General features: G+C 42.9%; 1 protein-coding gene across 1 annotated transcript in view; it reads right to left on the minus strand.

Annotated features, from left to right (window-relative positions):
- Nucleotides 1-2188: 2188 nt before the first annotated feature.
- Nucleotides 2189-23125, minus strand: part of col4a6 (collagen, type IV, alpha 6) — a 104189-nt gene continuing 83252 nt past the window's right edge. Inside the window, exons 12-49 of the mRNA XM_070929538.1 lie at nt 22381-22473; nt 21329-21382; nt 21128-21190; nt 20897-20941; nt 20611-20664; nt 19361-19430; nt 19144-19254; nt 18834-18983; nt 18278-18323; nt 16972-17042; nt 16676-16833; nt 16319-16501; nt 15997-16180; nt 14267-14311; nt 12184-12255; nt 11560-11667; nt 11160-11378; nt 10697-10855; nt 10222-10230; nt 8246-8416; nt 8015-8158; nt 7749-7871; nt 7282-7463; nt 7121-7184; nt 6900-6974; nt 6616-6723; nt 6362-6469; nt 6180-6251; nt 5919-6038; nt 5710-5826; nt 5455-5616; nt 5238-5336; nt 4947-5096; nt 4477-4593; nt 3711-3902; nt 3242-3413; nt 3022-3136; nt 2189-2775 (exon numbers count right to left, since the gene is read on the minus strand). Of these exons, the coding sequence (XP_070785639.1) occupies nt 2515-2775; nt 3022-3136; nt 3242-3413; nt 3711-3902; nt 4477-4593; nt 4947-5096; nt 5238-5336; nt 5455-5616; nt 5710-5826; nt 5919-6038; nt 6180-6251; nt 6362-6469; nt 6616-6723; nt 6900-6974; nt 7121-7184; nt 7282-7463; nt 7749-7871; nt 8015-8158; nt 8246-8416; nt 10222-10230; nt 10697-10855; nt 11160-11378; nt 11560-11667; nt 12184-12255; nt 14267-14311; nt 15997-16180; nt 16319-16501; nt 16676-16833; nt 16972-17042; nt 18278-18323; nt 18834-18983; nt 19144-19254; nt 19361-19430; nt 20611-20664; nt 20897-20941; nt 21128-21190; nt 21329-21382; nt 22381-22473 (4446 nt within the window). The 3' untranslated portion in view covers nt 2189-2514. The remainder of the gene's footprint in view (nt 2776-3021; nt 3137-3241; nt 3414-3710; nt 3903-4476; nt 4594-4946; nt 5097-5237; nt 5337-5454; nt 5617-5709; nt 5827-5918; nt 6039-6179; nt 6252-6361; nt 6470-6615; nt 6724-6899; nt 6975-7120; nt 7185-7281; nt 7464-7748; nt 7872-8014; nt 8159-8245; nt 8417-10221; nt 10231-10696; nt 10856-11159; nt 11379-11559; nt 11668-12183; nt 12256-14266; nt 14312-15996; nt 16181-16318; nt 16502-16675; nt 16834-16971; nt 17043-18277; nt 18324-18833; nt 18984-19143; nt 19255-19360; nt 19431-20610; nt 20665-20896; nt 20942-21127; nt 21191-21328; nt 21383-22380; nt 22474-23125) is intronic.

The raw sequence follows: 23125 nt of genomic DNA on the forward strand, positions 1-23125 counted from the left end.
AAATGACAAGTCCTCCTCCTCCGTAAGATTTGACATTAACCATTTACAGGTGATTATGTATCCATAAAGAAAAAGTTCAACGTCCGATATCCGATAACTACTTGGTTGTGCAACAAGGCAATGTCATAAATTAGTATCGAGCTACGAGTTGTTTTTAATTTGCACACAGCAATCTGATCTCAAACATTATCTTTACACAACAAAACACAAACGTAATATTCTCAGTGGACTTTATATGTCAAAACAAACATTATGCTGCAACCATGAAAATACTGGAATAGTTCACTGTTTTATGTACAATAATTCTGCAATAGAAATTCTCTGTTAGTTCAGAGACTTTATTTCAAAGTGTGTGAGCACAGAAATACACATTACAGTAACAGACATGTCATTACCATTTTTTTTGTTATGGATCCTCTTTGAGGAAAACTGCATTTCTTCTCTGTCACTCCAGGCACTTACAGTATGTCGCTGCATAAAACATTTTAACTCTTGGTTTTGAACATGAGGGTAAAGACCAAACAGACAATAAAACTGTTGTTACGTCTGTTAAATCATCAGTGGCGAATATATTTTCCATATAAAAAACATAATCCTAAAGGCATTTCTTTTCTCCATAATATTTAATGTACACATCATTATCTTTCCCATTCCCTCCCATCTCAGTAAATAAAAACCAGGGGATAGTATCGTGATTTAAGTAAAATAATTACAATCTAGATTACAAAACAACAAAGGTTCACAAAAAAAGGAGAAAAATAAAATAAAACAAAATAAGTAAAATGTGACATAGTAATAAAATCAGGGCTACCAGCAGAGAGACAGAGCTATGTGCTGGACACTGTGGTCATAGTGGTTACAAGTCACCCAGTAGCTTTCACTGTCCAAGGATAGCGTTACAAGAGGAGAATAGTCTGATATTAACAAGTTTCACTTTTAATTTACATTGCAAACCAAACTCAATGTAAAAAATGATCAATTCTGACCTTACGTCTTTGTGTACCACTGCAACTCAGTCCAGACTTTTAATTTACATTGCAAACCAAATTCAATGTAAAAAAACCCCCATAAATTCTGATCCTACATGTCTTTGCGTACACCTGAAACTCAGTATTCATCAGTCATAAATGTCTGCAAAATCAACATTTACAGGCAGAAAATTAGCAACTTCTTCCTCTTTCTTATCCAAGGACAGAGAAAAAACACACAGACTGGAAAAAAAGTAAAATAAAACAAAGAGCGAACACCATCATAAACTTTTGCTCTAACATACTTTGCTGGGGAATACAGTAAGCACTATATACAGCAATAGTCAACAAGCTATCAGAGAGTGTGTATTTGGTTTCCTGTTGAAAGTTTAGTGTGAATGAAGGGTTTGATTTAATAACAAACAAACACTATTTTGGTCACAACATAAAGATGAAAGCCTGTGAAGGTGGAGATGTAGGAAGAAATATGCCCCTTGATTTGACTTCTTGTTCTAACCCATGAGTTCACATCAGTGCAATATATATGAATGGGTGGCCTCATTCAAGTCATTCATTATTACAGTTAGCTGTTGCAGAGGTTCTGTTTTAGTTTAGAGGGGAAAGTGCTGGTTAGCCTTTTTATTGCATGCAGTTTAATGAGAACCTATTTTAAATATTGCCTTTCAAGTCGACTGTCAGGGTATTGTAGCACCATAGAGTCATATTGTGAATACTGAGATCACAGGCATATGAAACATCACATAGTAAAGTTTAAGGTAATTTTGCATGTTTTACTCCCCCCAAAGCTAAATATTCTTAACTCAAGGTCCACCCACTAGCTTTACTAGCAGGTGGACGTCGCTCATAAAAGCTAGTTTTCCTAAATCCTGGGGCCGTCATTGGTCACCAGTCCGTAACATAACTGCAGTGAAAGTGGTTGTAGCCGGCAGTAAATACAAAAGAAGCAAAGTTTTATGGCGGCTGTTTCACTAAAAATGTGTTTGAAGCAGAATCAGGTGACGTGACAGTTAAATCAGTTCAGAAAAGACTTTCAAACAACATGTGAGTTTACTGTCTGAACTGACTCATCTGAAGCAGACGTGCAGCCCTGACGCGTGAGCGGCGCAGTGCTATCCAAAGGGGGGCGGCACTCTCCGAGGTAGCCGAGAATGATTCCCGCCAAAACGGTAACGAGAAAACAGACACAAAATAAACACAGAGAACATAAACAATAGCACCATTGTCAGTGATAATCTAGAGAAGAGCAGTCACACTGGAGCCCTTCTCTTTCCATTTCCTCCCTCCAACTCTTCTTTTGTTTTTTTAATAAGCCATTCATTCCTAAAACTCTAAAAAATGGGTTCGATGTTCGATTGTGAAACCATCAGTGAAGCAGGAGAGGGGCTCATTTTCAGTCAGTCTTTTATAGATTTCTTTATAAATCATCTCATCCTCCATCATCAACACCTCTTTTTTATTTCTTTTCCTTTGGAGGTGTTAATATACCACCTCCTGATGTTTCCCTCCCTCCATTCACCTCCTCCTTCTACAAGAGCTTGCTGCAGACCTGGCAGCGGCTGACTCTGGAGCGCTCCTGGCCTCCCTTCAGGGTCTCCTGTGCCGGCGAATAGACAAACTCCTGCCTGGGGTCCACGGTGGTGAGCCAGAAGCTGTACTTGTTGGCGAAGTAGTGGCAGGTGCCCTTGGCCCCGTTGCACTCGATGAACGGCGTCGCGCGGAAATCCTCCAGGCAGGAACCGGGAGACACCAGGGACTGCCCGCCGCCCTCAGCGCCGGCTGCTGTGTGCTGCGGAGGAGAAAAGATTCAAACAAGAGTTCATTCTTTATTATCCTACACAAAACTGCTGTCGCTGCAGCCGGGAAGCATCAGTATTTATTTCCTAGCTGGTTGTCTCACTTGCAGAGCCTCCCAGTTACACCAGTCTGCGTATACTGGTCTCACATTCCAGAGAAAGGTATGAGAAAACCCACATTTTGACGTTACTTGCAGACTTTATTATGAGAAAATGGTTGTTTATAGTCTTCAGTTTACCATGAGGAAGGAGTATCCTATCCAGAGGCTCCTCCAGCCGGGAGGACAGGTGGGGATGGTCATGTCCTGACTGTGGACCGCCACGGCCTGAGACGGAGCCTCACACACAGAACACCTGGAGGGGAAGAGCTTAACTAAATATACGCAGGTGTATGGTGTCGCGGTCCTAAATGGGTGCAGTTTGGCTAAAAGTTCTCCGAGGCAAAACGGCGCACACTACCTGCTGATGTAAGGTTGTATCTGCCCCTCGGCCACAGGCATCATGGGTATGGATGCAGTTGTGGAGAGCCAGTAGGATTTGTCGTTGCGGCTGGCGTAGTAGCAGACCTCGTTGGGGGAGCAGTAAAGGAAGGGGATGGTGCTGAACCTGGGGAGGCACGACCCTGGCTGACCTGGAGGCAGAGAGAGAGAGAGACGGGGTGGGGGGGGGTCAATACACAGCCTCTCATTGTACTACTCTGCTACTCTGGAGCTAAAAGACAGAGCAGCGTCATGATGCTATGCTTAGTAAGCTATCTCATTGATATGAGCAACTTCGGTCAGTGCTTCCATTGTGAAAAGTGACGGGCCGACAGGATGTAGGTGTGCCAGAGGTTGTATCTTTGTTTTAGCAGTTCCTACTGGTTGACAATCACTTCATACCGCTGTAACAACACGTCATCGACAGAATATTAAAAGCGTCTCCGTACCGAGGTCCTGGTTGTGTGCCTTCTCCTGTCCCTCCACGTACAGCAGGCTGTACCCGTCCCACAGCTTGGCCATGCCCTGAGGACACATGGGGACCTGGGAGTCCTGGCTGTGCTTCACCAGAGTGTAGCCGATGCTGTAACTGCGGCCGACGCTGCCGGGAGTGCCGGGAGGACCGCCTGCACCTGGGAGACCTGAGGGGAGAGGACGCAATAAGAAATGAGGGCTCGGTAGTGTAGTAACAGTCCAGGTTTTGGTACGGGCAGATTTATGGGTTAAAAGAACGTTATTTAAGTATTTTAGGTGTTGTGTTTCTTTAAAGCGATATACACCATTTCAATGTCTCAGCTACAATTGTCACAGACTGCAAGAACTGTAGGCAGTTGTAAATAATAAATCTTTTAATTAATAATAACCTTTTTTTAGGAAATGTACATCTGTCAAAATGTAATGTAATGTTCCGATTATTGGTTTAAAGTTTAACAAAACAAGCAACTGTGATAAAACATCGACACATTAAACATGACATTCATGTGAGGTTCCTTCCTCTATCATTACTATCACTATAAAATAAAAATAATCGCCTTTATAAAACAACAATAACGTGTGAATGCGTCATAATGTGATGCTATAATTTAATATAAAAAGGTTTTATTATGTTTTCTACCGACTCTAACGCAGAACGGTTACATTTGTTATTGGTGTCTTCAGGATCTGAGACAAAAGAGTTCGAAATACGATTCATCTTTCGACAGACGGACTGCTGACCTTGTTCTCCAGTGGCTCCAGGGAAACCAGGAGGTCCGGAGTCACCGATAGGTCCGGAGGGACCAGGAGATCCGGTCCTGCCAAGTTTACCCAAAGGACCGGGACGACCCTTAGCACCTGCAGCAGGAGAGTATTTTACACAGGTGTGACCGACGGTGCAGACATTTATTTTCATTCATCTATTTTCACATTTCCCTTTTGTTATGTTTCTTTCATATATATATATATATATATATATATATATATTTACCTTCGCGCAGAGTCAGGCTAGCCTTCCCTCCCTGTTTTCAGCCTTTATGCTAAGCTAAGCTAACTGTCTTCTGGCCCTAGCCTCATATTTAACAGACTTCTCATTTAACTCTCTGCAAGAAAGCAAATGAGCGTATATCCAAAATATTTAATTTATCCTTTAAATACAGACAAGATCGTTGCAAAGATCATTTGAGTAACTGGACCGTTTCACTACACACCTGGACGTCCGGGCATTCCAGGCTGACCGGGTTCTCCGGGATTACCGGGGACTCCGTTGTCACCGGGAAAACCCATTTCTCCGTAGGGTCGGATCTCTGGCATGCGTGGGGGCAGCGCGACTCCAGGGACACCTTTACGACCACGACGTCCTGGAGAGGACGGGACGGGGACAGAGGAGGACGGGAGGAAAATACAGAATGAATGTGAGAACAAAAAAGGGAGTAGTGGTGATTAAACTCACATCGGAGTAAACTGCAATTCTACCTGTGGAAAGACTAAAGTCCTCCTACCTTGAAATCCCTTGGGTCCTTTGTTTCCATAGTAACCAGAGTCACCTGGGAAACCCTTGAGACCAGGACCTCCACTGAAGCCAGTCTCACCTCGTCCTCCTGAAAAGCCAAAATACAAAGTTTTTCTTTGTCTATCTTTGGTTTTTTGAGAAACACAAAGACACACTGACATCTTTAAGACTGCTTAGTCTTAACGTATACTACTACTACATTTCACCTTTGAACCCGGGGCTGCCGGGAAGTCCGGAGCCTCCGGAGCCAGCTGATTCTCCTTTCCTGCCGGGGGAGCCTGGGAAGCCCGGGAGCCCAGAGTCACCTCTGTCTCCCTGGGCTGTGCCTGGACCAGGCGGCCCGGGAGGACCTGGACGACCTTGGAAACCTGGAGGAGAGAGGAGAGGGTTAAGAAGGAGGAGAGGAGAGAAGAGGAAGGGAAAGGAGAGGAGAGGAAATTGGGTTGAGGAAATGTATTTACCATACTCTCCATCCAGTCCAGGGAGGCCGGGGTCTCCCACAGGTCCGGGAACATCCGACCCCACAGTCGCACCAGGAGCTCCGGGTCGACCAGGAAACCCTGGGAGTCCAGGACCACCTGACACACAAAATCAAACCAGCAGTCATTATTTTGACATCATATTATCTAATTTATGCTTGAGTTTTTAATTCCCTTAACGTCTATCTCACCTGATGCTCCTCTCTCTCCCTTTGATCCGGGGAAGCCTGGACCTCCTGGGTAGGAGACCCCTCTTTCTCCCTTCAGCCCTGGAAAACCAGGAGCACCTGGGCGACCTCCCCCGCCCACACCTGGATACAAATACAACAAAACAGCAGTTAATCTTCAACATTTCTCAACTCATACTCAAAAGTCCTTATTCCCCATAGACCATACGAAGCACAAAAACAGCTAATTGTAAAGAAAATGCATGTGTGTAATGAGGTCCTTGCCTGGGGTTCCAGAGAGGCCTTTAGGGCCACCAAGGCCATTAAGTCCATCCAAACCAGGGGATCCGGGCAAACCTGCAAAAACACAACGGTGAGTGTGTTTGTCTGCAGCCTCAGCTCATATTCTTCCCTGTTGTGTTTCCTCAGCTCATTTGGAAACATGCATTTAGAAATATTTCTCTCACCTTTGGCTCCAGGACCTCCAGGACCTGCAGGCAGACCAGGAGGCCCATCTGCTCCTCTTCTTCCTGGGTAGCCGGACTGGCCCTTTGGCCCGGGGAAACCAGGGGAGCCTGCAGAGGAGGACGAGGCAAACATGTTAAATGCTGTGGCTTCCTCTGAGCGTGACTCTCTGTCTTGAGGGAAATATGGCGATTGTTCAAGTGAGGATCTTGCTCAGATCCATCAATCCCTTTGTCACAGTAAAGGTCTCTCTCACCCATTATTCCAGGACGTCCTCCTTCACCAGGACCTCCCTTTGCTCCGGGGAAACCTGGACCACCTGGAAAACCGTTGTCACCGGGGGCGCCATCAATGGCACGGCCACCTGAGGAGACACAATCAATCTGGTAAGTAAGACATCGTCTTGGAAAGCATCAGATGTTTTAAAAGTGTTTGGAGATCAACGAAATCACCAAAATGTTTGCAAAACTTTTTAGTATGAAGACAAAAATCCCTCATTGTTAGTATCGCATGATTTTACCAAAACCAAGTGAGTCTTACCTGGGAAGCCTGGATCTCCTAGCTGGCCTTTAGGTCCTGGACCTCCAGGATAACCAAAAGTATCTCCGGGTAGACCTGAGAATCGAAGCATGTGAGTCAATGGATGGATTTTTGTATTGAATTATTCATAAATGGAAGTGAGGTAGAATGCACGCTGAAGGATGTGGCCTGATAATTATCAGAAATACTTTATTGATCCCCAGGGGGGAAATTAGACTCACCTTTGCCACCAGGCCGACCAAATTCTCCAGGGTTGCCAGGCAAACCAGGTGCACCATCGTCACCCTGAAGGAAGCCATCAGAACTTGAATCTCACTGGCTGAACTTACTGCATGTTTGCGTTTGTAAGAGTGTGTGTGTGTGTGTGTGTGTGTTTTCTTACCCTTGGTCCAGACATGCCGGGGAATCCCATGATTCCAGCTTCTCCCTTTGGTCCGGGGAAGCCTGGAGTTCCTGATCTCCCCGGAAACCCAGGCTGTCCCGGCTGTCCTTTACTCTGCTCGGCAAAACCAGGAATTCCAGGCAGACCCTGACGACCAGGCAGACCTGGCAGACCCTTGTCACCTAAAACCAGACACAGAGGTTGGATCTTGTGTCTTATACTATGAATATGTAACATCCGGCAGGATTAAAAAAGTACCTCTGTGACTTAAATTAGCAGAAAACTAAGAAAACCGTAGAGACTACATTTATATAAACATGTAATTAATGCACCCAAGATCGTCCTGTGAGACTAAGAGCAATTACATTTTTTTGTTGGGCTGCCTTGAACACAATATCATGTTTCACACAAACAGTCTGTGTCTCAGCTGTCAATAGTAATAAAACATAAATAGGAAGTAGTGTTACCTCTGGGTCCGGGGAAGCCAGGAAGGCCACTGCTTCCGGGGGTTCCGGGTTCTCCTTTCTCCACAAACTCTGATCGATAAACAGGAGCGGGCAAGCCGGGGGGACCGGTGTATCCTCTCTCACCTACAGAAGTAAAAACACAGGGATGTTAGTGTGGCTCACTGGCTGTAGACACTGCCATCCAAAAGCAGCAGTAAATCTGAACTGATCATGAAGTGCTGTGATCGCAGGTGTCGTTGTCCTCAATCCTGTTTTGAACTCTCTACCTTTCTGTCCGGGGTATCCAGGACCAGCGGGGAGTCCGTCTCTTCCAGGCCCTCCAGCCGCTCCTTTCTGTCCAGGAAACCCTGGGGTTCCAGGACGACCTGGTAGTCCCGGGAAACCCATCAGTCCTTGGAAACCTCTGTCACCTGTGGAGAAAGAATCAAAACGTTGTTGTCACTGTTAGGAGATTTAAGGAGTAAGAACATAAACTGTGATAATAAAAAGTAGCCTACCCTTCCTTCCCGGTATTCCTGGGATTCCCTCTCTAGTTCCTGGTCCTGCAGGTCCAGGGGGTCCCCTTGGCCCTGATGATCCAGGGGTGCCGGGCAGTCCTGGGGTTCCCTTCATTCCAGCAGGCCCTGGGAAACCTGGGTCTCCTCTTTCTCCCTTGCGACCAGGGAAACCTGGTGGTGGATGGATGACGACGGGACAGAAGATGGATGGCGAGATGGGCAAAAGAAAGATGGAGAGACATGTAGTCAGACGCAGGTCATAATCTACATTAAAATACATTAATATAAAATTCACTTATTCAGACACAAAACAAAGAAAAAAATTACTTCAACAGATTCAAACTTACCTTTCATTTTATAATAAATTAACTTACCTCCAACACAATACTTAATTAACAAATATTAAACAAAAGAAATGTATCAATTACTCTGAATACACACACCGACACACACAACTTGGCAAAAAAGTAGACAGCAATGTAAACACACACGTTCCATTACATTGCTTCATTGCCTTGGTTAGGCTGCAATTGCACTTAGATTGTGGATGCTAGTGAACATATACAAGCATCTGGTGCGGCTAATGTCAGACACATGTGATGGGATTTAAAATGTTTAACCATCAGATCCAATCTGTAATTATACTGTACTATTTCATTAAAAAATATAAGAAGTTTAAGTGCAATTCCAGACTGAATTAGCGAGGCTCAACCGCCTAAAGTTTGTTTGTCTTACAGGATAGCATACTACCCGCTACTGTTTACATTCTTAAAAAGAGAACCCATTTTCAACACATCCATGCAGCTAAATTGGAACAGTCATATTTGTTTAACTTGTCACTAATGTGGTACAACGCAGAGATGAGTTGAAAATTAACAGTCCTTTTTAAGAGTGTAGAAAATGCCTCTACGGTCATTAATGCAGCTACATCGTTAAAAACTTTAGCTGTCACACAAGCCTATTGCAAATAATGCAATAAACACATCTAGGACACATTACACTTCAAGATGTAATTGGACTACTAGGGTTAGTACTGGCTGCCAAAATAAAACCAAACATCAGCAGTCACATTTCTTTAGAGAACTTCCTGTTTCTGAATCTCTCACAGCTAAAATGTCCATCTTAAGCCATCGTTCTGACCTTTAATTGACCTATTTTTGTTGAGAAAGTACTTCAGTCGGGAGTTCATTTCCATCAAGCGTTACAATCACTTAAATATATATGTTTAAAAACTGTTTTTGGCCGAACATGCTTTGCAGTTGGAGGAGAGACAATCAATGAGTTCTTAAAACCACAACACAAGTGCATGAACTAACCACCAAGAAACAAGGTCAAGAATGAACTTTCAATCTCTACTTTTGTGCCAACATGGACGAGGAGTCCTTAAAGTGCTCAGAAAAAAATGTAAATTTCAATCTACATTTCCATAACAACTAGGCAGCGAGATCGTGTGATCCGATGATATGATATCATGAAATATTCAAAATAGTCTGATAATGTCACTCTGACAAACAAATACTGATGACTAACTGTTCACTGTGATAGATTACCTATCTCACGCACTTTTCAAAGCATACTGCGCACATATTTTGCAAAGTATGTGTGATTGTGGGCTAAAATATGCAAAACCAAGTGTATGGTCCTTAAATGAACGCAACTCTGCTAGCGTCCAGATAATAATTAGATAAGGAAAACTGATTTTAACTGTATTTTCAAAAAAATGTTGGTAGATTTCCTTCATTTGTTTTGAGAGGAATACTGTTGCACCACAAGACTGACTCCAAAATTCACCAAATTATGAAGATGGACATTTTTTTTGCTGTGCAGATGAGAAAAGGAGAGCAGCCAGACACTTTGAAGAACATTGCAGTTAAAGCATTTGGTGTAATGCATGAATAGCAGGAAGATGGAGGGATGGAAGCAAAGGATGGATGGATGGATGGATGGATGGATGGATGGGGGAGAGAGTGTCTCACCTTGGCAGCCTATAGCGAATGACCCAACACCAAGAAAAGGATGGAGGGATGAGAGGATGGATGGAGATAATGGTGGTGGTGTGTATGAAGGAGAGAAGAAAGGAGGAAGGAACACAGGACAAAGAGAAATACAAAACAGCAGAAGAAGACATTCTTTTGGGTGATGCAGAGTTTAAATAAACAACAAGAACAAAACAGGCAACTGTGGTGTCTGATTCGTAAATGGAGGATTGTGAAAGAAATACAGCGAAAAAAGGGAGGAATGAACCAACACTGGTAAAAGTGAAGGGATGAGAAGTGAAAGACAACAGCCACGATTGAACTAGATAATATTCTTTCTCCGTACCAATAAATCAAGCTACAAATAACTCTAGACATAATTTAAACAACATTTCTAAATTCCTACAAAATTAAACAGAAGTCTGGTTAGCCATGTGATGAAACATGGACAGGGTTGCTGAATCTTTTCCCTCACCTGGTGATCCGCTCAGTCCCTGGTTGCCAGGAGCTCCAGGCCGACCAGGAATGCCACCAGTCGGGTCACCTGGAGGTCCAGGAGGTCCACTGATACCAGGAAAACCATCGACTCCGCGCTCTCCCTTCAGTCCAGGAGAACCGAAACGTCCATCACCACCTGACAGAGGAAGAAAGATTCATAGATATTACTGCTGCTGTTTCTACTTATACTACTACTACAACTAGCACTAATACTACTCCTGATACAGCTGCTTACAGTTTATTAGGTACACCTAGCTAGAACTAATGCAGTCTAATGCAGCAGTCCTGCAACAAATCCTCCGTTCATGAAGGTCAGTTTTTAGAGAAGTGTTGATTCAACTGTATGATCATTTTGGAGGATGTAGTCTGTGCTGCTGCTGAACTTCAAAGAGTTGGGGTGCACTAAATAATAGATCAGAACATTTGATCCTCAGACCCACCAGGTAATCCAGGTCCTCCTGGTGTCCCAGGCTGGCCCTTGTCTCCAGGGATTCCTGGTAAACCGTTCTGTCCAGGAGTTCCAGGCGTGGCTCCCAGCACCTCTCCAGGCTGGCCCTTGGCTCCAGGACGCCCTGGAACACCATCCTTCCCCCTGCCTCCGTCAACAATCTGTCCAGGAACACCTGGAACTCCAGAGTCCCCTCTGGGTCCAGGGAAACCTGCAGGGTGGAAGAAAAAGTAGAGGCAATTAAGGATGTGGGTTCAGCAAAAATCCAAGTCTGCCTGTCATGCTAGCTCTGGGGATAAGTCATAGCTTACATTTCACTTGTTACCATAGATCACAGTAGGCATTAGCTCTGATTCTACTCTGGGTAACAACTAGGACAGAGCCAGGTTTACCTTGTGGTCCAGGTTGGCCTCCAATACCGGGGTCTCCTCTCTCTCCTTTGGCACCGTCAAACCCTGGACGTCCAGGGCCTCCTGGGAAACCTGGCTGACCTTTAGGACCTGACAGGTGCAGACGAGTCATTCATTTGGTTAGAATTGCATTTTTATGTCACTTTAAGGTAGTAATCAGCTCATTATTTCATATTAAGTAGATTAATGTCTCATTTGAGAACAGCATCTGAGTGAATCTAGTTCATAAAAGCTTTTATACTTGTTGGTCTAAAAATCCTCTGGCTCACAGGAAGTGACCTGTTTCATGTTTCCGGTTTGTTCATAAGAAACAGAAGAAGCACAGAAAAATCATCTATAGAAAATCAAATTGTATCACTAGAAAGCAACAATGCTAAATCAAAACACTGCACGTTATTGTACAGTTGCAATACGTTTTCAGTGGCGTACACTGATGTGAATGAAGTGTTGTCTTATACACTTTTAATAAAATGACATTCTTCCATATACCAATCCAAACACTTCCCAAAGGGAACATGAAAAAACAACAGCAACTGACTAAACAACTGAAAAAAAAACTGGGATTTCAACTGGTAAAAAAGGTAAATAACGTCTGCTGAAGTGTACCTGGTCGTCCAGGTAAACCGGGGAAACCGGGATCTCCTTCCTCGCCAGGTATGGTGCAAGGTAGCACTTGGCCTGGTAGTGGTCACATACAGGTTAGCAATCACACTTTCTATACTAACAGACACATATAGTGGACACACAACAGAAACACTGGCTACTAATTCCTTCCATATGACAGAATAACTACACACACCAGACCTGGACCAAATGAAATTTACAAACGTGTGTCTGGTTCCATTTATCTATAGGTCAAATACGTAGTTTGTATTTAATAATCTCATGGGATCATGGTTATAAAAAGTATTTGTCCCAGGTCTGAATCACACGTACTGTAAATACAAACAAAAACAGAGTAATGCGATATCTAAGCTGAGAGCTAGCAAAATATAACTAAGTACATGTTTAGTAAGAGTACTATCATCATCATCATCATCATATTTTCTTTAAACATTCAGCCAGTAAATTCTTGTGAATGTTGATTGTCTGTCACGTCCATTCATGCCATTACTACGTTCAGATAAAACACTTTCATTTAATCATGAGAAATATTGCGTTGTAGGTTGAATGTCGTTAGTAGCAAATTCGTCACAATGAAGGGCAGTTAAAAAAAATTACAAGATGGTGACTTGACTAAAAAAATTAGAAAAGTTAAATAGAATTTTGTGTTTGGGGATCAGTTCCATTATTCCCATTTCCCTCCCTCCCCAACCCTCACTGGTTAAAAGCACTTAGCAGAGGCAGGGCGTGAAAACATGCGCCAGGTTTCAGCAGCTTTGATTGGAGGAAGAGGAGAGTGCGACCAGCTGCGGCTGTCCGATAAACTGGGCGGAATATATACATCGCAGGTTTCTCTGAAGTACCACACAACCTGAAACTCGACTGTCAATCATCGACTGACTCTGCCAGAGTGGAATCCCTGAGACGCAGGGAGCGAGAGGCTTCCATCAGCTCCGCCATGAACAAATGATTGACAGTGAGCCGCTACAAGACTACACTTCCCAGAATTACTTGCTTTCTGGGAGAACATCCAACAGCGAGGGCTACAGAACACCACTCTTTCTTTCCTTTGAGCAACACTAACACGTGTTCACACTGCAAACAACGGGTCAACTTGTGTACTGTGGCATGCATCACACCATCACCCTTAAATCCATTTCTGCCTGTTTCTGATTCGGCCATATGGATGAGACGTTGATTCAAAGCATAAATGCATTAAAGCACTTTTACAACTTTTATTTGAAAGTTTAGAGGAACAAAAAACACTAATGATTATTTTCATTGATTAATCTTCTGATTACTGTCACGATTACTCGTTTAGTCTATAAAATGTCAAACAAATTGTGGAAAATGCTCATCACAGTTTCCCAGAGCCTAAAGTGACACCTTCAAATGGCTTCTTTCGTCCAACCAACAGCCCAAAAGCCAAAGACTCTTCATTTACGGTCATAAACGACAAAGAAAAGCAGCGAATCCTCACATTTAAGACGCTGGAACAAGCACACATTTCACATTTTTGCTTGAGAAATGACTGAAATTATTTATCGTTGCAGCTCTAGTTGCATCCATCATTTGGGTTGATGGTGATTCACTCGTAAACGTTTCCCACACAAAACACTTTTCTTAATCGGTATAATAAACATATTATGACCTGCCAAAGAGCCACACTTATTATTCCACAAGAAGGTTTCTATATTTACGTTTGTTTCCTCATCTTGCTCTCCTCACTGGCGTGTTATATCACACATGGCGGTCATTTATCCAGAATACAGTGAGCCGTCAACCGCTTTGCTTGCATTGTGAACACATGATAAGATACGTGTGAGGAACTGAATAATGCCTGAGGAGCGCTGTTTGTTTCCATCTAACGATGTCTCTGACGTCATTTCCTGTCTTGGCCAGCATGTGAACACACGTTGCCTCTAGTTGGTATCATTTCCTGCTCTACTGCTTCTGTAAGCGGTCTGCTTTGCTCGAGGGATATTTCCTGAATCCACCAGTGGCTGGGCTGCCTGAAACTAAAGCTGCAGATTCTGTCCCAGGCTCGTTAACTCTGGCTGGTGGATTAAAAAAGTTAGTTACCCACCGGTTCCCTCTCCGGCGTCATTAACCCCTCCACAGCTGTTTTCACCTGGACAGATACACATGCACAAGGACGGTCAGAGATGGAGGGATGGATGGATGGAGAGTAGAGAGAGAGAGAGAGAGAGAGAGAGAGAGAGGGAGAGAGAGAGAGAGAGAGAGAGAGAGAGAGAGAGAGGTAGGAGATGGCAGCATACAAAGCCAGTCAGGGTCATTTGCATGCACCAATAAAGCAATTAAATGTTCTTTTCATCAAACAGACATCAGCAAATCAGTTCCATTCAATTAATTCAAGGCTCATTCAGTTAAGGCAACAGCATATTGAAATGCTTGCTTCAATGTAAAAAAGGTTATTCCACTCAATGAGGGGAGAGAGAGAGAGAGAGCGAGAGAGAGAGACGCTGGCCAAGATGAAGGTGAAGTCGATTACATTGACTCTGTCGTCGTCTCATTTTCTCTCAGCTCATGTGAGTGACTATAACCTTCATATTAAGAGCAAAATTAATCAGTTGTTTAGCATTAGCATCATGGTATGAGAGCACACATTCATACTGCTGCTGAGGACTTTGTGTCATTTAGTCTCAGAGAAGGAGGGCGGAATAATGGAGGTCTAACGGAGGCCACTGGTGTCACTTAGATAGCCTACTTATGTGCACTGTACATCATTACAGACTTTACAGTGTCAAACTTAATTGACTTCTGTTCCAGTTCAATAAAGATGTCAAACTGAACAAAACAAATCACATGGATTTGTAAAACATTAATGGCGTCTTTTTATTGCCTAAAACAGCCTTTTGTGGCCATAATTTATCCGGAAATTATGACTGTGTTTCGTCGATCTGTTTCAGTCTAACTTCAGCCAAAGAGAAAAGTCCTCGACAATTTGACATAACCTGAAACATCCCATTTTGTATTTGCACATGCTTAAATAATTAAAAGTGTTTCTAATTAACTAATCTTTTTCAACCGTCACCTACAACCAAAAATGTCTTTTAAACAGCGTCTTGCTTGGTGGGTAATCGTGGTCTCTGATATTACTTCCCTTGAAGGAAGAAAACAAGCTCCTCTCTACAGATATAAAGTAGATCCTAAAAATAACAACAAAAAACACCAGCAGCGTCCTTTAAAAGTACAACCAAATCTAATTTATTTGAATCATAATTTTGACTGACCGAATAAAATCTCACTGCCTCTGAGACTAAAGAAGCACAGTAGCTGTTGCGCAATCAGCATTAAAATCTCATCATTGTGCGTCAATCAGTCAACTAACAAAGCAGTTTATGGATTATAGATTATTGGCTGCAGAAGAAGTGTATAAGCACATTAATGGAGACCATTAATCGTGTAGTTAACAGTATGCTGCTGCAGCCGAGGCATGAAGGGCAGGAAGCTGCTTCGGTAGAGAAAATCTAACAAGAGCCATGTTGTCCCTTCAGGTCCCGGAGAGTTCGGCTGCTTCAGCAAAGCAGATGAACCAGGAGCTGAAGAAGTCCCCTACAAATGTCTTCTAATGGTTTAGGGTGTTAGGATGAGGTTGCTATGGTAACTGAGGATGGACAGTGATTGGATGAGATGGATGTATGGTCGGCCGGGGTTTCACCCTGTGGGGAGAATACGGCTTGACATCCATACACACACACACACACACACACACACACACACACACACACACACACTCTCTCCACCAACACCTCTTTTCTTTTGCCTCCGTTGTTCATCCCTGGCATCACTCACCTCTCGGTCCAGGTAAACCTGGTTGCCCTGGAAACCCAGGTATACCGGGCTCTCCAGGCTCTCCACGAAAGCCGGGCGTTCCGACGTAGCCAATACCGGGCTCCCCAGGGCCGCCGGGACGACCCTTAGACCCTGGGAACCCTGGGAAACCTTTCTCTCCAACTGTGCCGAAGCCAGCGTCGCCCTGGAGAAGCAGGGAAAGGAAAGGAAAGGAAAGGAAAGAACTGTTGTTTTACGATCCTTCTTTGTATACCTTCTTTTAAGAACTAAATAAAACCATCACATTTAGATTGGCATGAAAACTGTGTGTCTAAGCACTCACTGGGGCTCCAGGGGCTCCGGGGAAGCCAGGCAGTCCGTCTCTGCCAGGTTTTCCAGTTTCACCTGTAGGTCCTCTGGGTCCAGTAGCTCCGAGCTCTCCTTTCACTCCCAAATCCAGCCTGGGGTAGTAAGACTCCCCCTTCTCTCCCTTACGACCATAGAAACCACTCTCACCAGCACGACCCTGTAGGACGACAGAAATGACAGATTTTTGTGAAACAGTTTCAGTGTTAATTATTCACACTGGACTCTACATCAACATATAATATCGCTCGGCTAAAATAACCCAAAGTGTGATGAAAGCCGTCAACAACAGCTACACACTCCATCTAAACAGTAGAGTGGAAATTCTACTCACAGGAGGTCCCTGAACGCCACCAAAGCCAGGTGAACCGGGGTCACCACTCTCACCCTTTCGTCCAGGGAAGCCAGGGCCGCCGTTGGATCCTGGAGATCCAGGTAACCCAGGCAACCCAGCGGTGCCACCTCCCAGGCAGGCACAGTCGCCAGGGTCACCTGGAGGATGGAGGAGACAGAAAGTGGGAAGGAAGATAGAAGGAAGATATTAATGGAGATAATCATGGAGCCTGTTGTCATGACAGTGATATTTAATTTGATTCCACTCATTCTGTGTGTGTGTGTGTGTGTGTGTACCTCTGAAGCCTTTGTATCCTGTGGTACCTGGCACTCCTCTGTTGCCAGGTGACCCAGGCTCTCCAGGGTAACTAGTTGGGACACCTGTAGGTGAACCTGCAAGCACGTTAAATCAATTAGAGGTGGTAAATTAGCCACAAAGCAGCCAAAAACAATACACACATTCTGTGACTGTTAGATTTCACACTGTCTGAACTTAAACTGAATTGCACTGACTGACGTAAGATACAAAAACAATGGATATCTGATTTATCATTATACAACATGCACTCACAGCTAAGCGTTTATAAACTTTAAACCAGCACAGTGCAAGTGCAGCTTGGTGTCACAGTGTGAAATCTGGATTAGTCTCTTTGATCAGTATGTAATATGAAAGAGTTCAGCTGCTGTTGCAAGATGACAGGTGCTTATCAAAAAAAAAAAAGCATCAACTTGTTTATATTGCATTAAAATATAAAACAGAATAACAGAATTGTACTGAGCATGAACCAACTCAGTGATTTTACATCGACTACGAGCTACTTGCCACAAGCAGCATGCACAGGCTGCAGGAACCAAACTGCTAACATTAACGTTCATCTTATTATTTTGCATCCAGTGAAAATGTAAATGCATCATCCGTGAATGGATGTTCCTTCTACACCTTTATGGTGAAGAGAATCTAAGGTCAAAGGTCAACTTACTACTGATTCAGGAGAGCTGAGACTCTCAGCTCTCAGGTATCCCATGTAGGACGTTACTTGGCGTCAGTCAGATAATTTAAGGATTTTATGATTTATACTGTAAAACACCTTAAAGCAGGTCAGAGGTGAACTATTTTAATTATTATTTGCTCCCAACAAACTGAAAGTGTATGATTATTATCAATTACTACTAATTTCTTTCAGTTTGTGTCTCCAATTTTTCCTTCGTTTAATGTCTCTGATAAAAAAAAAATATATATAAGATATATAAAAATAAGAAATACCTGTTTGCAAACAACACTGCTGCCATGCATTATGTCCATGTAAAATCAGTGAATTACGCTCACAGCAGGCGACACCTTGTGGCCAAAGATGAGAAAGGCAGCTTGGAGTAGAGAGACACTCCCATCCAAGTCTGAAGCTTACAATAGCCTCTTAGCTCTTCTCTGCTATACTTACCACCACACCCTGCACAGAGTACAGCGTGAAAAAAAAGCATTTTGGCAGTTAGATACTGCCTGCCGAAAGTTGTGTTTGTTGTTTTGAATTTTTATTTTGGCAGGCTGAATATTGCCATGGCGATCATAGCAATATGGCCGCCTTTAGAGTACCTGCCTTTGGGCCTGGCGAACACCTCAGGATAGATGACGCAGGGACCAACGGCAATGCCTTGGAGGACAGTTAAATCAGTCAGCCATGATGTTTTAAAATCTGTTTCTAGCTTGTCTTGTACTTTTAGAGACGAACTGGCTGTTACGGCTGGTAAGAGTGTTATGTCAACCCGCAGCTCTACGTCACGATGATAAAGATGCTGTATCCTCAGCTGAAATTTCCCCATTTTTCTAGAATTTTATTCACAGCATATGTAATTATTTTAGCTCCTTTCATACAAGGAATCCAGCTCCAAGTGTCAAAGACAAATAAATAGCAGACAACATAGACAACAGTTAAGGTTCAAAACATGTCTAAAAAGACAAGAAGGGAAGTTCAAAATAGTAAATGTAATGTTCAATTTGTATTATTCATTATGATTAGGAGCCTTGTAAAAGCTGCAATGACCCTTTAGACTTTTATGGATCCTAACTTTTCTCTCAAATAAGCCACGTCAATCTTCATCATGACCACCTGTGAAGGAAGGACCAAAAGTTTTTTTTGTCAGACGAATCTGGGTGAACATACTAGAGGGGCCCTGAAGTCCAGGAGGGCCGGGGGGTCCGGGGAGTCCAGGGGAGCCTGGGATTCCTTCGGAGCCATAGCCTAGTACGCCTGGGTTACCTTTCTCTCCCTTTGGGCCTGGGGTCCCGGGGAAACCTGGGGACCCGGGACGACCTGCACATGTGGCAGGAGGACAGAGGAGATTATATTTTACTTTAAAAATTAGAAAAGAAATTGATGATTGTGGGTCCCAAAGCATGTGCACATATACCCATACTGATTTATTGATTATTAAATTACTAGATCTCTCACTGTATGTGTGTACATATATTACCTGAACCAAAACCACCAATTCCTGGTTGGCCTGGTGGTCCTGGGAATCCTGGAGATCCCTGGTCACCGGGGGCACCAGGCAGACCATTGAAACCTGGGTCACCAGGTAGTCCTGCAGCCAATCAGAGAAGACAAAGTCAACACGGGGAAACTTGTACATGTTAAACTTGCGATTGATCCACTGAGTTATTAGTTTGGATTTTGTGTGTTTGTGTTACCTTGGATAGAAGTGCCCAGATCACTAATGTAAGCAGGAGGTCCTGGTGATCCCTGTTCTCCCTGGTCCCCCTATTAGACACACACACACACAACCAGTTCAGGACAAAATATCACATGAGCAGAAGAAAAAAGAAGAAGTTGTAAAACTATTAACGCTTGGCTTGTTGTCTGGTGTGACAAATGTATGGCAAGCTGAAAAAAATACACAATAACACTAATACCTACTCTAATCAACCAATCAATCAAGAAATACTTTGATATAATAAATATTTTGGGAGATACGCATATTTGCTTTCTTACCGAGAGTGAGATGAGAAGATTGATATCACTCTCATGTTTGCATGTAAATGTAATTCTAGCGACAGTTAGCTTAACGTTAGCTTAGCGTTAGCATTAAGACCGGAAACAGGCAGAAACGGCCAGACTGGCTCAGTCTACAGGTTGAAAAAAATCTGCCTACCAGCGCATTTAAAGCTCACAAATATCTCGTTTCTTTAATCTGTAAGTTAAAAACTAATCAAAGCGGCTGCTGTCGATAGCTTCATATTTAGCTAGCTTACTGTGGTAACTGTTTAGCTAACTCTTGACAAGAGAGCGAAGTAGAAGCGTTTATCCCACAACTTCAAACTATCCCTTTAAACACATTTGCATCACACAAACTTAAACTTAAAAATTAAGTTATTACCAGTTAAAGGCGTCATTCTAAATAACAGGGACATCTTATAAAGTAGCGTAGTGAACCTTTCTTCATCAGCTTCCTCAAGTTTAAGCAGCTTTGATGAAATTAATTAAAAAAACAACAAAACATTGGCGCCATCTGCTGGTGAAACAAGGGTATTGCAATATAAACTGTGCCCTTAATCCACACTACATACAGTGCGTACTATAGATATATATATATATATATATATATATATATATATATATATATATATGTACAACAGATGGAGGTAAAACAGCTCCAGAAACACATCAAAACAAAACAATTTTGTTTTTTTAGAAGAACAGCTTTCTTTGTCTTTAAGTTTAATTGGCATTTTAAAGTTGCAATTTCATTTATGCCTGACATTATTAGTATTGTACCATTTGCTGTTGGTATAAAACAGTGGAGCGTGTTGATTTATTGTATACTAACTGCAACAGTACACTATGAAGGTTACGATATTAAATACTGTATGCAGTTAGTATGTGATGTCAACAGGAAGTGTACGCAATCACACACACACACACACACACACGCTCATTTTACCTTGGGTCCGATGTATCCTTGTTGCCCGGGGAAACCTGGGTTACCTCTGTATCCCTGTGTCAGAAACAAATCTAGTTTGAATATAACACAAAGTACGTGACTACACAAAGTATCTATTGTTGACAGAACAGAGGTGTTTATCCTAATACTAATAGTCCTAATAATTACACCAGTAAGCCAATCAGAAATTATTATTCAATGTGTTAAAAGCTCATAATATTGACTTTTCAGTTGCGAGGTAACGTCTTGAATATTTTGTTTATGTTACAGTATTTCAAAAGCCTACCTGCTGTCCTGGAGGGCCAGGAGGCCCGTTAAAACCAGGAGGACCCTGTTTGGTTGAATCAAAGACGACATCCACCACAGAAGAAGAGAAAAAAAAGGAAAGGTGAGGAAGACAGGAAACAAACAGTATATTTCAGCAATGCCTAAATACAACAGGAGTTAGAAAGCATCCAGTATGCTGGCACATTTCTACTATGACGTTACAATAATACAGTCAGCCGTCAGCTCTTACTCTTGCCCCGGGGTATCCGGGAATGCCTTTCTCTCCAAGTTCACCACGATAGCCGAAAGGTCCCTGAGAACAAGTTAAAAGTCTTTTCTTGAGTAGAGTTACGTTTTTGCACGTTTGGCATATTCTCACTTAACACACCAGCAGTGTTTATTGTACGGAAATGACATTGAAAACTGATGGTTCTTAAAAAACAATACTTACAGGTCGGCCAGGATTGCCAGGGAATCCTCTGATTCCCTTTGCACCAGTTTCACCCTTTGAGAAAGACAGAGCGCATTAGAGAAACATTAACTCATGAGCGATATTTAGAGTATCCAGTGAATAGATGGGATCCGGATTTCTTGGTTTTACAGATTACACACATTCTTTGTACTTAAACTTACCTTTAAAAATCCGTGCAAACAGTAAAATCTCACCCAAAAGAAAAAATAGAAACAACAAAAACTGCCCCGTTAATATATTTTAATAATTCTTTCAAACAGCGCTGTTCAAGCCCCCCAGAGGGTGCACTGTGTTGGGCTTGGAACGCTGAGGAATCCAGGGAGGATGATTGGGATTATTTTCATCTCGATGGTTAGCAACAAGATAAGAGTGCTACCTCTAATGTTCACAGTGGGCTGGATTTTAGTCTATTTCAGTGTAATAAATAAATACAGTAAATAAAGTGGCATCATCACTGTGAACATTTGATTTACTCAATGTTTTTTTGTCAAAGTTACATCATTATTGTGTGGTATCAAACATGCGGCAGTGAGTGTTGGTGCATTCAAGGAAGCTAAAAAAAAAATACATAGAAAAAAACACAAACCATCATATCATCAAAAGGATAAGAAAAAGGTTGCTGTTGAGTAGCCGAGGCTGAAATCTGTTTTGATTTTGGGAGTGTCCTTAAATGCAACAACAAAGACCCTGCTAACTGCTGACTGTGATGGATTATCTTTTTAAAGTTAGATTCAAGTGTCTCATACTGTATTGAAACAAAGCTTTGTAAAACTGTCAGGTTGTAATGTCGTGTATCCAAAAATACACAAAACCACAAATACAATCCTTAAAGTAACCGCAGATTTTTTTCTTTTTTTTGACTTAATTACCAAGAGAAACGTGTGAAGATGAGGCAGGAGGACACATGGCTGTGTTTGGACACTCTCAGGCTGCTAACACCATGTCCCTCTTGGACTCAGTGTGGGTCGTCCCGCTCGGTGTTACTGTAGAAATGTCGACTATGAGAAGAGTTGCGTTTTTTTCCAACAAACCTGCATTCCTTTGTCTCCTTTGGGAAAACCCACAAACTCCACAACGCCATTGATCATTGGCTGGCCGGGGTCACCGGGCAAGCCCACGTCGCCCTGGATGCCGTAACCAAGGAAGAGAGAGCTGTTTACACTGATCACCGTGGCGACGGGGGAGAAGGTCGGGAGGTGGCGGGAAAACAATGGCAGAGTTTTTGGGGGCATTTAGGGAAGACGGGGGAGAGATGGGGGAGCGTTGGCTGGAGGACGGGCTCCAAGTGACTGTGGATGAAGCCACTGGAGGGGCTGTTGAGTGAGAAGAGGTGTGAGGAAGCACTGGGGTGATGATGAGAGGCTGGTCTCAGCATGAAGCTCATTGCTTTAGTTAACAAATTTTTATCAGTCTGAGAATCTCTGGAGGCAGAAAGTTGAGTCAGTGGAAAGAGCGTCGCTACAATCGGCCAAAATTTGACAGCAGTAAGTTTTATTTTCATGTATTTCTCATGATGAAAGCCTTGATTTTGGTCTATCTGCATCTGCACAAACACAAGCTGCAATTACGTGATGTTTCTACACTTCAGTCGCATGTTGACGACAGAGACACCAAGTTAGTTGTCCTCGTGGTGTCAAAACTTTCAGGGTCAAGCGTGGACCTTCACTTGTATTCCTCTTAAACATCTTCTTTTGTATACATAATCCTCTTCTTCATATTTACATCCAAAACCTACTTTGTTGTGACGGCACCCTTCAATCAAAACTGAGATTCTAG

This window comes from Enoplosus armatus, chromosome 23 (genome assembly GCF_043641665.1).
Source record: "Enoplosus armatus isolate fEnoArm2 chromosome 23, fEnoArm2.hap1, whole genome shotgun sequence".
In the NCBI taxonomy this organism is placed as follows: Eukaryota; Metazoa; Chordata; class Actinopteri; order Centrarchiformes; family Enoplosidae; genus Enoplosus; species Enoplosus armatus.